General features: G+C 44.6%; 1 protein-coding gene across 1 annotated transcript; it reads left to right on the top strand.

The window, feature by feature from the left end:
* Positions 1 to 8,933: 8,933 nt before the first annotated feature.
* On the top strand, positions 8,934 to 15,043 carry DRG1 (developmentally regulated GTP binding protein 1). The gene is made up of 9 exons (XM_064466373.1): positions 8,934 to 9,093; positions 9,317 to 9,440; positions 10,071 to 10,246; positions 10,659 to 10,728; positions 11,883 to 12,052; positions 12,807 to 12,937; positions 13,153 to 13,320; positions 14,325 to 14,447; positions 14,928 to 15,043. The coding sequence occupies exons 1-9, from the start codon at positions 9,052 to 9,054 to the stop codon at positions 15,025 to 15,027; spliced, it is 1,104 nt and encodes a 367-aa protein (XP_064322443.1). The 5' UTR covers positions 8,934 to 9,051; the 3' UTR covers positions 15,028 to 15,043.
* Positions 15,044 to 16,205: the final 1,162 nt, after the last annotated feature.

Below are 16,205 nucleotides of genomic sequence, written 5' to 3'. Positions count from 1 at the left end.
ACCGGCCGGGCTCGCCTGGACTGTCCTAGTGCTGAAGCTTCCCCGGGAGCTCAGGGGCTCTCTATGAAGAGCTTCTGTGCCAACATCATCATCATCATCATCACTCGTTTAGAGATGAAGTCTGCTTTCTGTCTCGGGAAGAATTATCTACTTTTGAAGAAATATTTCCCCCACCCCACCCCCCCCGGCCCCGTAGACACACGCACGCTCCCAAAACAAAAGAGTTTTGTTTCGTCAAAGACAATGCTTTTTAAAGCGTTCTCAGGGGCACTTTTTCGCATTTGTAACATCAAGCCTAATTAAGAATCTTTGGGTGCCCTATTCACGATCCAATATCGTCACTTAAACTGTTCTGTGGAAAATGCTGAACTTAGCGCAGGCGAGGGCATCACAAACTACAGAGCCTTCCAAGAGCTCGAACCCAGCACTTGAATTAAATAGTGGTGGAACTGAAAAAGCACTCTGGGTACTGATGTGCAAATGAGCGCACCAGGCTTCCAACTTCCAAAATGCAATATTACGTTAACACTTAAGGCCACGCAGTGCCCTCAGCCCATGTGCCGGATTTCTCCTGCTTTCGATACGAGCTGTTTGCCTACACTGCAGGCAGAGTACTGCCAGCAGCTTTTCATTACTGCATTATGTATGCGCACACCCTGATATGAACATATATTTTTAGAAATTTGAGGTTGCCTGAGTGGTAGCAATGCTGACAAACCCAGCTCAAATCCACCGTATTATGGAGATCATACAGTGCTCACATTCCATGTGTGTGCCACAGACACGAGAGTTGTACTTGCTACAGTGAGGAAAATGATTCTATTTAAACGTACTAACCAGGCTGCACGCACCCACACACAGAGCAGTTAAAGAATCTGGAATTTGCTTATCTTTCTTAGTGGCTTTGGTCAGTTGTGCGCCTTTCCCCTGGTGGTTTATTAATTTGCTTTCTTTTAGTCCCCAGACTCCTGACATGGTTCCTGCTTCCTATTTCAGTTCCCTCCTTGCCTGTTCTTTGTCTCTCCTCTAGGCAGGGGGAGGGGGGGGGGGTCCTGCCGCTCTCGCTGCACTTTCCTCAGAACTTTCTCCAGTTGCCACGGAACGTTCTGGTTTCAGCTTCCAGCCTTCCTGTTTAAAAGGCACCATCCAACACACCCTGCCTGCTTCTTTAGGTAAAAGCCAAGTATTCACCCCAAAGCATGGCTGTTTCTTGGCGAGTGACCCATTCACACTTGCCGTGAGGACGCCAGATCAGCATGCTGGGAGCTCATATTCCAAGTGCGTTGCTGGATGCTCGTTAAAGATGACCGCCAGCACGTTGCACTCCCAAGGAAATCACAAGGAGACCAACATAGCCATTTGCCTTTGCTCCTCAGCGCTCTGACATGGTAAGGGCTGGATCTCTGCTTTTAGTACTCCCACTCTTACTATCCTGGCCGCCCCCACCTTACGGCTTCAGCAACACATTTAAAGGACCACTTCTTAGAACTTTTTCTGGTCCCCAACTTACCCCCTCTTGGAACATGAGACTATCAAAGCAGTCGTTCAACTAGCCTTTGTTACAGCAATGCCAAATGTCTCCTATTTGCAAATGAGCAGTTTGTGCCATACCGAGACAAAAAATGCCTCATCGGTGTAACCCGACTTGGAAGATGAAGTTCCCTAAATTTCACGGGAAGACTAAATGTCATTTCCCCGTGCTTAACTATGTAAGCGTACAGGTACAGTCGTACCTCAGAACTCATGGATCATCACTAGATAGTTACTGTCTTGAGGACAAAGTTCCAGCTGATGTGAGAGAGTTTTATATTTGAATTTAAAAATTTACATTTTCAGTATAAAGAATTTCCTCCCCTTTTCAGATGATTGCTAATCTATTTTCTCTGACGTCTTCTGCACTGGGATCTGCTGAGCTCCTTTTGAATTTACCTCTCTTTTAAAGGCATTTTCCTCAGCTACTTTATTCAGCTTCTCACTATTTCCTGTCTCACTTCTGCTCATGGGAATTCCTGATCTGTCCCTAAATGTTTTGCAGCTGTCTGGTCCCTGCTGAAGCACTTCGACTGGTATTTCGATAGTATTAAAAATCCTCTTTTGCACCGAACATATGTGTACCATTTGGGAGCGTACGCTGGACATTGCTCACTTCTCTGCAGATCAGCTGCTACCAGCGTTACACCAAAGTGCAGACCTTAAATTGGTCTGCAAATGCAGGAGGTGACTCCAGACTCTGTTACGGTCAAATCTATTCAAATATATTTGGGTGTGTGTTAATTAGACTTGAGTCATATCTATTTGTTGAACATACTCAGCTCATGCATCTGTGTAGGTCTTCAGGCTACTGAATTTTTTCTGAAGAGTCTCCATTATTAATACTCTTTAGAAGGTTAGTCAGTCAGTATTTCACATGGATTATAATATCAGCAGACACATTTCTGCGTAGCACTTGTGCCAGCTAATGCAGTCATATGAGCCGTTTCCTTTTTATGTGTTCTACTGAAGTACATAACATTGCGTGTTTCATGGCACACTTGCCATTTCAGTGAGTAGCTGTCAGGTTTTCTGAGCTTTCACTGGAATTTTAATTAACTGCGACTGATCTAACAAGCAATTAATTCAGCACTCATTACTTGTTAGGTTGATTATTACTTAAATTTAGTTTTTTAAAGCTTGCTCAATTTTTTTATTGGGAACCATCTCATGAGAATGCTAACCCTAGCAGCAAGTATTGTCAGACTTGAAGATAGCGCAGTTTCCTCTGCAATCCAGCCGTGGGTTAGTGATTTGTCAGCTTTCTCCTCTAGAAGCAGACAAACAACTCTCGTTTAAAAATACCTAGCATTCTCACAAACACGACAGCAACTGCTAATTGTATACGAGGGAGGTATATAGTGCTATGAAAAGTATGCAAAAGAGTTATTTTCAAAAGGGAAAATGGCACTGTTTGCTCTTCTTCTTTTTGATTCCTCTCCTCACTGCACTCATGCTGTGTAGTCCATCTGTTGCATGGCAGTCCACAACAAAGTCTGGGGAGCTGAGGCTAAACTACAGAATTTTTGGTTGTTGAACTCATTTAACACAGTCCTGGAAGCCAAACTTCAATACTTAATGTCCCTTTTGTTCCCCTCGTTTCTTCACTCTGCCCAGTTTATCTTATTCTAGACTGCCTGGAAGCAAAGCAACCCGAGCCATTCAAAACAAGATTGCCACATTAAGGATCTGGTCAAAATGGGAATACAGCCTAGGATTCCATCTAATTGACTCGCCATGAATCAGGCATCCATGCCTAGCTAAGCAAACCTGACAGACAACTTTCTCATTTAGAACATACATTACAATACAATCCTAAATATGCAATGCAAGTAGCAAATGTTTGGTATTTACAGATTAATAGCTAAACTATTGTGCTGTCCTGAGAAGGGCTTCTCCATAAATACCACCTAAACCAGCATAAAAAAAGTAAATCCAGGAAGACAACTAAGAACGGCTACATCTGTATTTCTTCCAACATCCGAAAGATACACAACTTTCTCTCTGTTGCCCCAAGAGTCAGTGAAGATGTGAATTGCGTCAGCTTCCAGAGCCACGTCACCTCAGGTGATCAGTGTTACTGAAGACTCAGTACTAATGGATCTCAAAAACCAATCGTACCTTTTGATAGCGGGTTCTCAAAATCTCTTTCCTCCGCATGGGTGTGAGGCTGGCCCTTAGGCAGCTCATTATTACCACCTTAAAAATGGTTTGTCTCCTCTTCAGCATGAGCAGTTCTTCCCTGAAGCACAAAAATAGGGTTAATTAGCAGCCAGTTCTCAAATCAAAGTACAATTCACAGAAAAAACCCAAAGGTAAGTTTGCAAAATTGTAAAAGAAAAAAAAAAAAAATCACAGAAAAATGAGAAAAATTACCTTAAAAAGAACAGATTCTCTATTTGCCTTAACTTGCAGTTACCCTTTTTTCATAAGGGAACTGGCAGGTTGGTTACAGTCCCATTCCCATAATTCTTAAAATCATAAATACTCAGGTTGAGGTTATAATTTGATACAGACTGTTCTTCACTGGGCTGGTGATAATTCTGAGAGGATATGAAATTTCAAGAGCCTTGTTTCACCTACAATCATGATTTGATTTCCTCACCATCACCTCCCTCCCACTTTTTAAAATGCTGCAGAAATCACCACCCCCACCGCTGAGCTAGAAATGTAGTCCCCAGCAAGCCCACAAACACACGGAGCACTAGCGCAGCTGTTTGCCGGTATATTCCACAGCTTCTGTCACAAGGTGAATTACCAAAACCACAAGTGCTGTACTACCAGAGTGGCTCTTAAGCTAAAACGACCTCAGTCATAAAATCATAGAATGGGTTAGATTGGAAGGGACCTTTAGAGGTCATCTGTCCTCTGTGAATAGACTTGTTACCCACAAGTATTTTGCCATTGAAGTTATTTATTAGAATAAAACCGAAGAAGAGAAAAAAGAATTAAAACAATACCTAACTAAGCGAGCATGTGCTGCCTGTTTTTAAGAAGGGTCTTTATGGGATTTTAATGAAGCATACACTACACAAGTTATCATGATTGACTTCATACTCACAGGTTTTAACACGTATTTTACAACGGTAAATTTTACATGGTTATCCAAAAGACTTGCAAGCCTCTTCTCAACATACCTAGGTGGCATCTCATGCAAGTAAAAGTCTTACGCAAGCTAAAATAATAGCTGTTTCTGAAAGAATTTCAGAATTCGGCCCAAAATGAAGCAGCTTATTTAAAATTGGTAGTTGGACAGAAAACACACTAAATGCATTAACTGCTCAGCTCTCCCGTTGAAGCAATCTACAGTTACCATTCTCGCAGGGCAGTGCTATGGAAACATCAAAGTCTCAATCATTCTGTGGCAACTGCACATTCCTGTTGTGCAAAAATAAAACTGAGGCACAAGTAAAGGAAATGACTTGCTCAAAATCAATGAGTCAGCAGGACTGGAGTGTGTAGAATATGAATTTCTGAAATCCATTTTTGCTACAGCCCTCCATCGTTCAGATCGTGCTAATGAGGTATGTGCCATTTCAGTCGCATTCCTGTCATTGCAGCATGATGAAACACGAACTCCCAATCACTGATTCCATACTGTGTCATGGTTCTTGATTGTTTGATGAGACAGGCTTTATTTCAGATGCAGTTTTCCTGCACTTTCTGAACACCCTGTAGTGTATTGCTTTCCTTACCTTAGCAAAAATATAATTAGAAAAATGCTTATGCTGGATACTTTCACTGCTGAACACAAGCCAGCAGTGTGCCCAGGTGGCCAAGAAGGCCAATGGCATCCTGGCTTGTATCAGGGACAGTGTGGCCAGCAGGAGCCGGGCAGGGATGGGGCCCCTGTGCTCGGCCCTGGGGAGGCCCCACCTCGAATGCTGGGCTCAGGTTTGGGCCCCTCGGGACAAGGAGGGCCTGGAGGGGCTGGAGCGTGTCCAGAGAAGGGCAGCGGGGCTGGGGCAGGGTCTGGAGCACAAGTGTGCTGGGGGGCGGCTGAGGGGGCTGGGGGGGTTTAGCCTGGAGAAGAGGGGGCTGAGGGGAGCCCTTCTCGCTCTCTGCAGCTGCCTGAGAGGGGCTGGAGTGAGGGGGGGGTTGGTCTCTGCTCCCAAGGAACAAGCGATAGGACGAGAGGGAACGGCCCCAAGCTGCGTCAGGGGAGGTTTAGGTGGGATATTGGGAACAGTGTCTTTACTGCCAGAGTGGTCAGGGCTTGGACCAGGCTGCCCAAGGAAGTGGTTGTGTCACCACCCCTGGGGGCATTCAAACACCGTGTAGATGTGGCACCTGGGGACATGGTTTAGGAGGCCTGGGGGTGTTGGGTTGGTGGTTGGACTTGATGATCTTAGACGTCTTTTCCAACCTTAATAATTCTATGATTCAGTTTATCAGTTCATTGATCATTTAGGCTTTTTTACTCCGTATTTGAAACTTTATTTGGTGTTGTCTGACACAGTAGGCAGTTGGCCACCTGAAAGATGGACTCAGCAACTGTTGTGCAATTTACAACCTTTGGAAATATATCCCCTCTTGCTCTTCATCTAGATTTCCTAAATAGAATTATCTCAATTTAAAAAAAAACATACATATACATTTTAAGAAAAACATGGCAATTCACATACTCTATCTTCCATCAGTGCCCACTATGAATCTCAATTAACTTTCCAAGTAGATCTCAGCCTCTTGCATCTCTTTTAATTTTCCTTCTGGTTCCACTGGGGGCTTTTTCCTCTTCTAACATTATATCCAATTTTCGGTGAATATTTTCCTTATTTTTTTCCTTCTCTGCCTGATCTTTTTTTCTTTTAATAAACTTTTATCATTTGCTCTCCATTTCGTAGTTGTCAGTGCTGTCCTCAGTGGACATCATTAATCCGTTCCCAATTACCCACCTTTCAGTCACTTTCTCTGTTGTCACGCCTAAGCTCCCATGGTCATAACCACCTGTTCTCCAAGCACCACATAACATAGAACACCTTTATGTCAAAAAACTCACAACAGTGATCACAGTAAATAAAAATAATTACACCCTTTTCACAACCTGGAACCAATCTCTATTGAACAAGCCTTTCTGAAGCTTAAAAGAGGGTGCTGTTATAAAATAATATGAACTACTTTAAATATTCTAATCAATTAGGAAGTGTTAATCTGGCTAGGAAAAAAAAAAAGACAAGTTATCTTTATTAATTAAACTCTTACTCCCTTCAGGTCATTAAGGACAGTGCTCAACACTGATAGGAGTTTTTAGGTGCCTAAATTCCTTATAGGATCTTTGCTTGAGTAAAGTTCTGGGAAAAAAAGGATTTAAGAGCGTATACTGAGCAATTGTGTGTTAAGAACGATATGGATACCTATACCAGGAAAACAAAAGCCACCCAGTAACTACATTTTCAAACCGTATATTTTATCAACATCTTTGTTTATTCAGCCCACACTTGGAAAAACAATTTTCAATTAGACTAAATATATATGATTTGGAGTGAGTTTGCAAAAACAACTATTGCTGTTGCTAGCAACAAGTTCTGAAGTTTGCCAACATCTACTGCAAAAATAGAGGTGGTCTTAAACCCTGATGGAGCAGTCAGAATTTGCATTTTTCTCAGTGTTTTTTCCTGTTACTAGCAGGGACCACAAACATGGACTGATTGTATGGCTGAATTCAGCTGAAGCATAAACAAGTCCAATTCCATCTGAAATAAATGGGAAAAATTTACACCAGGACTAAATCTGCTATGTCCTATGTTGAAAACAGATATTGTTCAGAAGGAATAATTAGAAAACCATGAACAAATATACAGTGGTAGGTGCATTTATATTTACCCTAGCTTAGCTGCACTAACATTACCAGGAAGAGTAATCCCATTTTATTTGAGATTCTATTTTAGTAAGCTCTGTATAAGCTTATATTAATGACAGTTCCTACTATAAAGAGTTTATGACATTAAAGGCTGCTTTTTTGATTAGGATGAGACAAGAAGGGGCTATGCAGAGGCAGAAAGAGGTAGCAAACAGCAGTGCGGTTTCCATTGCACTAGTGCAGTTTTTTTTTTTCTTTTTACTCTAAGTTAAAGAAGACTTAATGATCAATAACAATTCTATTGCCAAAATTGTTACAAGGTTAGTTAAATTTTGTCAATCCTACAATACTCAGAATCCTGCCTGAAGACGTGGCAGGTCGTTCTGCAGGCATTGTTAGAAACTCTTCTACAGCAGAAGAATGTATTTTTGTTTAAAAAACATGTTAAGTTTTACATTTAGATACGTTCATATAAAAACAGACTTTGTAATAAATTGAGACAGAAGAGCCTTCCTGGAAAGGTTGCTGAATATGGAGAAAATGGTCTTTATAAATGGTTCCAGTTCAGAGTATGACGTGGAAATAAACTTGGAGGCTCTACAGTCCTGAAAACTTATCAAAACGTATTCCCTTATGTCATAAAAATACTTTTTATTCCAAATCCAACTGTTTGGCCTCTTGTAATACTGTCAAAAGCTGGAGATACTCGGCTTTTTAAAGTCTGAAGGGGCCATTAAGAAAAATCCTTTATCTGTTTAATTAGCCTGCATTCAGTGGACAGTTACAGATGTCCCCGGGGCAAAGCGGCATGGCCCGGGCTCAGCTGAAAGGAGCCGAGCGACAGGTTCGGAATGGAAGTCCTGGTTCCGGATCGCGTCAGCTGCCGGCGGCGGCCCTACGAGCAGCGTAGCGGCTCTGCCCGAACCAGCAGGGCTGCGGAACACACGTGCGCACCTACACAGCCGGTGACGAGCGGCACTGCAGGTGGACTACAACGAAGACAAGGGCAGAGATAGACCTGCACGTACGTCGAAGCGCCAGGTCCAGTTTAAGCAAGGGGAGGGCACACGCCAGCTCCCCTCAGGGGCAGGCAGTGCCCCCGGCTCCGTGGCGGGCGAGCCACCCCGCCTCTCCCCACAGCCCCATCCCCTCTCATCGCCACACCTCGCGCACATTTTCTCTCACAGAGGAGCACCCTCAGCCCCACGCCGGCTGCCACGCTGGGTCCGAGCACCACAGCCCCAGCGCCTCTCTCACAGACGAGCACCTCAAGCCCTCACGACGGCCGTTTTTCTCCCCCGCCCCGAGCCTCTCGCCGCCTCTCTCTCACACCGGCATCATAGGCTTCACGCCGGTCCCTACAGCCCCCAGCTGCCTCAGCTCGCCTCTCTCACACGCACCACGCTCTGTCCCTCTCCCCGCGGCGCCGCAGCCCGCCGCGCCCTCTCCCTCACACCGGCCCCCGCCGCTGTCGGGGGGCGCGAGGGCGGCGGCGGCCGCCCAGGGGGCGCTGCGGCGCCTCGGGCCAGGGCAGCGCACAGGCTGCACGGCGCGCGCCGCTGGCTCTTTCCCGCCCGCCGCTGAGGCGCGCGCCCGCCGCTTCTCGCGAGCGTTAGGCCTCGCTCCCCGCGAGAGGCCGCCGCGCGCCTGCGCGCTGCTGGGCCGGGCCTAAGGAGGGGCGCTGCGGTGGTGGCGGCCGGGGGCCGAGATCCGCCGCCGAGATGAGCGGCACGCTGGCGAAGATCGCGGAGATCGAGGCTGAGGTAGCGCGCCGACCCTCTCCCCAGCCGGGTGTGGGCCAGGCACGAAGGGCGGCCGCGGGGCCCGGGGCGGGTCAGCCGCGGGGCCGCTCCGCGAAGGGGTGGCGGGGCCCAGACCGGGGGGCGGTGAGGTGCCGGGCGGGAGCCCAGGGGCGGCCCGGCCCGGCCCGGCTCGGCCCCGCAGAACCTCTCCCGGCGGTGAGCCCTCGGTTCCGTGCTCTTGCAGATGGCTCGGACGCAGAAGAACAAGGCCACGGCTCACCACCTGGGGCTGCTGAAGGCCCGCTTGGCCAAGCTGCGCCGGGAGCTCATCACCCCCAAGGGAGGCGGCGGCGGCGGCCCCGGGGAAGGTGCGTGGTTCTGCGGGAAGGCTCCGGCGGCCGCGGCTCCCTGCTGAAGCGGGGGTGTGTGACGGGAATCGATCTAACGGGGGTGGCTCTTGTCCGCTGAAATCGCTACAGACCGTCAGAGCAGCTTTCTTCTCTCCCTCTTGCCCTTCCCGGTACAGGACCTTACCCGTGGTTTGTGGCCCTTTCTAGGGCTTTGGGGTGGAGCCTTTGCTGAACTGTAAATGCAAGGACTTCTGCATTCTGGCTAATATGATCTTGTATTTGCAGAAATCTTACGGGTTTTAAATGAAGAAGCATTTTGCAGCAGGCACCCATTTTTGTATATAAAGGTGTGAACTATGTAGGCTGCGGTGCTTAAGGGGAATGCTGCACCTACCCCAAGCGAAATACAGCCCCCTGGGAAGCCTTGCAGCCTACACTTTAGTGACAGCTACATGCCGTGGAGCGCTACACAGACAGAGTGGTGCAAGGCAATATATAGGCTGTGAACTGTCTGTTTCATGCTCATCCTCCTTGTTAGGGAGACTTTCACTCAAGCCATAGTAAAAGTAATACTGGGACCGCTGTGCAGAGCCATAGAAGATAGAAAATGTCAATCTTTAACTGAATATTTTTGCTCCTTATTTGCAGGTTTTGATGTTGCAAAGACGGGTGATGCCCGAATTGGGTTTGTGGGTTTTCCATCTGTGGGGAAATCTACTCTTCTAAGTAATCTTGCTGGTGTATACTCTGAAGTGGCAGCGTATGAATTCACTACGCTAACTACTGTGCCTGGAGTCATTAGATACAAAGGAGCAAAGATACAGGTGAGATCTTTTTGTGTCTCTGAGGATGAGGTGGTATACATAGATGCAGTGGTGTTACGGCTGAATAGTCTAGCCTGACATTAGCAGGTTAGAAGTGGCATGTGGAAGTGCTTCAGAATACACTGGAAACGTTTCCAGGAGGCACTAATTTTACCCTGCTCTTCACTGTGCTCTGGGGAGAAGTTCCTGTGGTAGTTCTCATATTCTGTATGAGATGATCTGTTCCATTGTACTAATAGGGCACCAGGGATAATACAGTGTATAAGAATCAAAGGGGAAACAATTTTGCTATATTGTATTCTGATTTGCAGCAGAGTCAGCTGGTTTAGGAGACAGGTGAAAGTAGGATTTATTTTCTCCATGAAGAGAAATATTTTTCCCATGAATTGTTTTCCTTCCTCTGAACAACTAGCTACTTGACCTCCCAGGAATTATTGAAGGTGCCAAGGATGGTAAAGGCAGAGGACGGCAAGTCATTGCAGGTGAGTACATTTGAGCTGGAGGCAGCATCCTGTCACTGGTTCAGTTAGTGCAGCTTATGAGAATGAAGGGTTGAATCACTGTTTCTCATGTCTTTAAAAAGCTGAATTGTATGCTGGAATTGAGCTGCCTGATGTGAAGCAGTAGCTGCTTTAATTTAATTCTGTTTTCAGTTGTGGCTTTATGCATTTGCTGAGTTTGTGCTCTGTGTTGGCACCGCAGTGAAAGTATATTGCCAATTTTTTGAAGGCAGATGTGATCCCATATTAAACAAGGCTGCTGTCTTCATTTCTTTACCTAGCTTATTGCCATCATTCTGGGCTCTGAATATAGACAGGAAGGAAGACTTTTCCAGCCTCTCTGATTCATATAACACGTAAGGATCTGTCTATCAGTGCTTGGCCAGCACTGCAAACTTCAGTTGTATACTGGAGTTTAAAAATAACAAGTGTACTGGCCTTCAGGGTTTAATAGAGAATCATAAAATCGTTTAGGTTGGAAAAGACCTTTAAGATCACTGAGTCCAACCATTAACCTAGCACTGGCAAGTCCACTACTAAACTATGTCCCTAAGCTGGACATCTACACGTCTCTTAAATACCTCCAGCCATGGTGACTCAACCACTTCCTTGGGCAGCCTGGTCCAAGCCCTGACCACTCTGGCAGTAAAGACATTGTTCCTAATATCCAATCTAAACGTCCCCTGATGCAGCTTGAGGCTGCTTCCTCTCATCCTATTGCTTTTTACTTGCGAGAAGAGACCAACCACCCACCTCACTACAACATGCTTTCAGGCAGTTGTAGAGAGTGATAAGGTCTCCCCTCAGCCCCCCCTTCTCCAGGCTAAACCCCCCCAGCCCCCTCAGCCGCCCCCCAGCACACTTGTGCTCCAGACCCTGCCCCAGCCCCGCTGCCCTTCTCTGGACACGCTCCAGCCCCTCCAGGGCCTGCTTGTCCCGAGGGGCCCAAACCTGAGCCCAGCGTTCGAGGTGGGGCCTCACCAGTGACGAGCACAGGGGTCCCATCCCTGCCTGGCTCCTGCTGGCCACACTGTTCCTGATATTGTCAAGCCCACTCAGCCATACTTCATGTTGTTTTGCCTCAGATTGTGCGAGCGTACTTTTCTGAGAGATTACTTTCTTTTTCTGATTCTTAGTTGCTCGAACGTGTAATCTCATTCTGATTGTTCTGGATGTGCTGAAACCCCTTGGTCACAAGAAAATCATTGAGAATGAACTGGAGGGATTTGGAATTCGCCTGAATAGTAAGCCCCCCAATATTGGCTTTAAAAAAAAGGATAAAGGAGGCATTAACCTTACAGCCACAGTAAGTTGGAAGTTTTCTTTAACCAAAATAAAAAAAATATTGCTTGAAGAAAGAGTGATTTGCAGTTAATGGTGTGCCTGGGACCATTCCTGTGCTATGAATTCTTTAGAAGCTGAACTGCTCTACTGTGCTGCAGTCAGCTACTTTTCTTGGAGGCCGTCCGTAGCTGTCCTAGGAGCCTGACCACCTCCCCACCCCCAGATCAGAGACTTGGTTGCTTTCCAACAATTACAAGTTTGGAGGCCCAAAGGAGAGTGTGCAAAAACTGCCTCTCGCTTGGTGGCTGCAGCGTTCTTCTAGAGATTTCTGAGAGTTCCAAACCTTGCAACCTGGACTGCTCCTCATTTCCCATTTACCACTGAACCTTTAAAAGTGTAGAAATAGCTGGAGATACCAAAAACCAGAACTCTGCTCTGGGACTGAGGTACCTAACATGTGGTGGTCTGGGCATGGAACTAGTAGATAACATGGGTTTGTATTGCAACTGGTGCCAGACTGACAGGAGGCACTGCTTCTGAAATGTCTGGCTGCAGCTGTCGCTGGGGCGTTAAGGTAAATACAGCTGTTAGGATTTAAATCTTCTTTTCCCTTTCCTGAGGCTAACTGTGTTAAAATCATAGTCAAGTCCAATAACTTCCAATGCAGCTATTATTTCTAGTAACCTATATGCAATGATTGCTAGGTGTTAGCGTTATTAATTGTAATACTTGATTTGACTGTAAACTCTACCATTCCTTCCTGTGTCTATGTTCAGTGTCCTCAGAGTGAACTGGATACTGAAACAGTGAAGAGCATCTTAGCAGAATATAAAATCCACAATGCTGATGTCACGCTGCGCAGCGACGCCACTGCTGATGACCTAATAGACGTTGTTGAAGGGAACAGGTACTGTTGGGACCCTGGGTTTGGCATACTTGCAATTTATTGTTCAAAGAAAAGCATTGTCCCCGAGGTTTGCTTTCCCCAGAAGCTAAGCTAGCAATGTGGTATCAACAAGTCCTGTTTAGCACCTTACTGTCCTCTTAAGAAAATGAAGCTTTTTTGAAGGTAGCAGTGTATTGCTGCTAGCCCACTCTAACAGTATTTCCTTCTCTCTGCAGGGTTTACATCCCATGCATTTACGTCCTAAATAAAATTGACCAGATTTCCATTGAGGAACTAGATATTATTTACAAAGTACCCCACTGTGTACCAATATCTGCTCATCATCGCTGGAACTTTGATGATCTGCTGGAGAAAATTTGGGACTACTTGAAGTTAGTACGAATGTGAGTCCCAATTGTTGCCTTCTGTGGAGCTAAGTGTGAGGTGGCTGAGACTGAGGAATGTCTCAAGAATGGATGAAAGATTACTAATTTATAATGGTTTTCTACTAGCATAGAACTCTAGCTTTCAAATGATGATGTCTTTTCTCACTGAAGTATGTTTGAGCTGCAGATCGGAGATTGTGCTCCTCTTGTCTGTTGTGTGATGGACAGAGTTTCCTAACAGGCACAAGTGCTGTGTTTTGAACTTCTTGTAGGGGAATTAGACAAGGACCTTGTGAAATCAAGTCCAAAATAAGTTTTTAAAAATTCCTGAAAACATAAGAGTTCTGGTAAACTTTAGTGCAAAGTTAGGAATTTCAGAAATACCTCTTCGCAGCCTCTCATGAGAGGCATGCATTCGGCTCTCTTAGCAGAACTGAATTCAGTTCTCCATCTACCCTTTCAGATGTTTTTACTCTATTACAGGTTTACCTCGTACTGCTAATGCATTTCTTTGCATAAAGTTATGGATGAATCTATTAATACTCATAATGCAGTAATGGTAGTCTTCTAAACATGTAGCTATCTTCTTGTGACAATATAAAATGTATTGTAAAATGGGATTCAGTGTGTCTAGGTATCTGGGTTATAGATTTTGTCAGGTTTTTTTCCTAATATATGTTGAGTTTTTCACTGAAAAAAATGACAAATTAGAACCATAATACTGTAAATGTTCTTTTCCATCAACTGTTCCTGTTTCATCTTCTTTCAAGCAACTATAGAAAGTTCATTAGGGATAAACCTTTGCAGTTACAAGGGAGAACCTGCTGCAGCCATTGCTACCCTGATGAGTTTTCAGCTTAAGAACACCAAACAATTTACAGAATATCTGTTGTCCCCACTGAACTAGTGCAAGTTGGCACAAGCACCAAGGGTGACAGTGTGAATAACCTGTGAAATTTCATGATGAGTTGAAAGGGAAGAGGAGGTTTTGGTATCAACTGAATGTTCCATCTGTGTTACAGCTACACCAAACCTAAAGGGCAGCTCCCAGACTATACCTCTCCTGTGGTACTACCTTACTGCAAGACCACAGTGGAGGATTTTTGCATGAAGATCCACAAAAATCTTATTAAAGACTTTAAATAGTAAGTATTATTGTAAAAGAAGGATTTATAGAGAATAGAAAATAATCTGCCTCCTGGTATATTCTTTGATAATTGTGTAAACTAGAAGGGAACTGAGGGTTTGATTATTTTTTTTTTTTAAATGTTGAATGGGATAGGTCTCCCTATGACAACTAAAGCTAATAAAGCTAATTAAAGCTCTTTCCTGGATAAATTTCCTCTATGGGGAAAATGCTTTTCTTTATATTTGAACGTAGTGCTAGATGCAGCATTACAGGCCCTTGTCCTGCATGCAGAAGTATTTTGGATGACTTCATACTTTGTTTTGATCTGCTCATACTCTGGTTCACACAGACCACTCATCCAGGTACTTGGAGGAGAACAAAAATAGCTTGTAAGCATTGCTTTCTGTATTAGCTTTGTGACAGAAATAGCTGTTGTTCTGCTGTTTGCCGATTACACTTCTAAGCCTTTAAAATGTGATTTTTCTTCTCCTTTCAGTGCACTGGTCTGGGGCTCATCTGTTAAACACAACCCTCAAAAAGTTGGTAAAGACCACACTCTTGAAGATGAGGATGTTATTCAGATTGTGAAGAAATAAAGTTGTTCTAACACGGTTTGCTACCATGCCTGAAACTTGTCATAAGTGGCAAAGACCAGGCCATTTCTCTCAAACCAGTATTGGGTTTTTATGCATGGTAAAACTGGTGTTTCTGGCCATCTTGTCCTGCAGCGTCCTATTCTGGCAGAACTTACAGATGAGAAACTCAAGTGATTTCCACAGGGGCAGAATCTTACAAGGAAGCTTTGATGTCCAGTGATTTTCTGCTACATGTACACATCCTTCTTCCAGTTTAGAGTTTAATACATTAGGAATTATTTTCTTTCTAATTTAGAACAAAACATGAAAAGCAGAGGCTAGAGAACCATTATCCTATAAATTGGTACTGGAGGACAGAGTTCTAGCTCCAGCTGCCTTAATCAGAAGTGTTCTTGTTTGAATATTTCAAGGCTATTAGTAGTCCTGCAGTTGTGGAAAAGGTGGTAGGTTTTACTCATGAGCAGTCACTTTTTCAGTTATTTTTACAAGTGGAAGTAAACTAAATGCTTGTGTTATACTGTGTTAAAAGCTTCCTCTCACTAAGTTTCTTTAAAAGAATTTCCTGCTTAGATAAGTTGCATTGCTCTAAAAGCAATGGTTCTATGGCTTTTTAATAGAAATGAATAAAGTTAAGCTATTTGCTCACATTAGCGCTCTATCAAATACATTAGCCTCTAGCATTTGCTGTCCTACAAAAAGGAAGTAGGGATGTTTACTTAGACATGTTAAAAACACTCCCTCTCATGTTACTGAGCATGTAAAGAGAGTACAGTGGCTAAATGGGTGTCTGAAATCACTAAGCCCTTGCACCAGTGGTTGCTACTCAGTGCTGTAAGAAAGCATTTCCCCTAATATCTTTTCTATGCTTAGAAGTAATTCCTGCACAAGTGAGCTGAACTAGTGCAGCTGTGCTGGGGTTGTTAGCAGAAGGTTGTTAGACAGAGCAGAAGCTGTGATCATCCTTTCTTTAGAGCAGCTTAGTTTTATGAGCTCTTCTAGTACACTGCAGTCTCATTCCTTAACTGTGGCTGTGCAAACACTTAAATGCAGCAACTCCAGTTGCCTTCAATGCAGACCATTCTTCTCCAACTTCAGTTTATCTTGCATGTGGGGAAGTGTTCTGCAAATCCAGCTCAAACCGTAGTTTTAGCTTACACTCAAGAACAATGCTAAAAATT

Source organism: Phalacrocorax carbo, chromosome 15, assembly GCF_963921805.1.
Source record: "Phalacrocorax carbo chromosome 15, bPhaCar2.1, whole genome shotgun sequence".
NCBI classification, from domain to species: domain Eukaryota; kingdom Metazoa; phylum Chordata; class Aves; order Suliformes; family Phalacrocoracidae; genus Phalacrocorax; species Phalacrocorax carbo.
The sequence above is the reverse complement of the archived record's forward strand: the minus strand, read 5'-3'. Positions and strand labels throughout refer to the sequence as shown.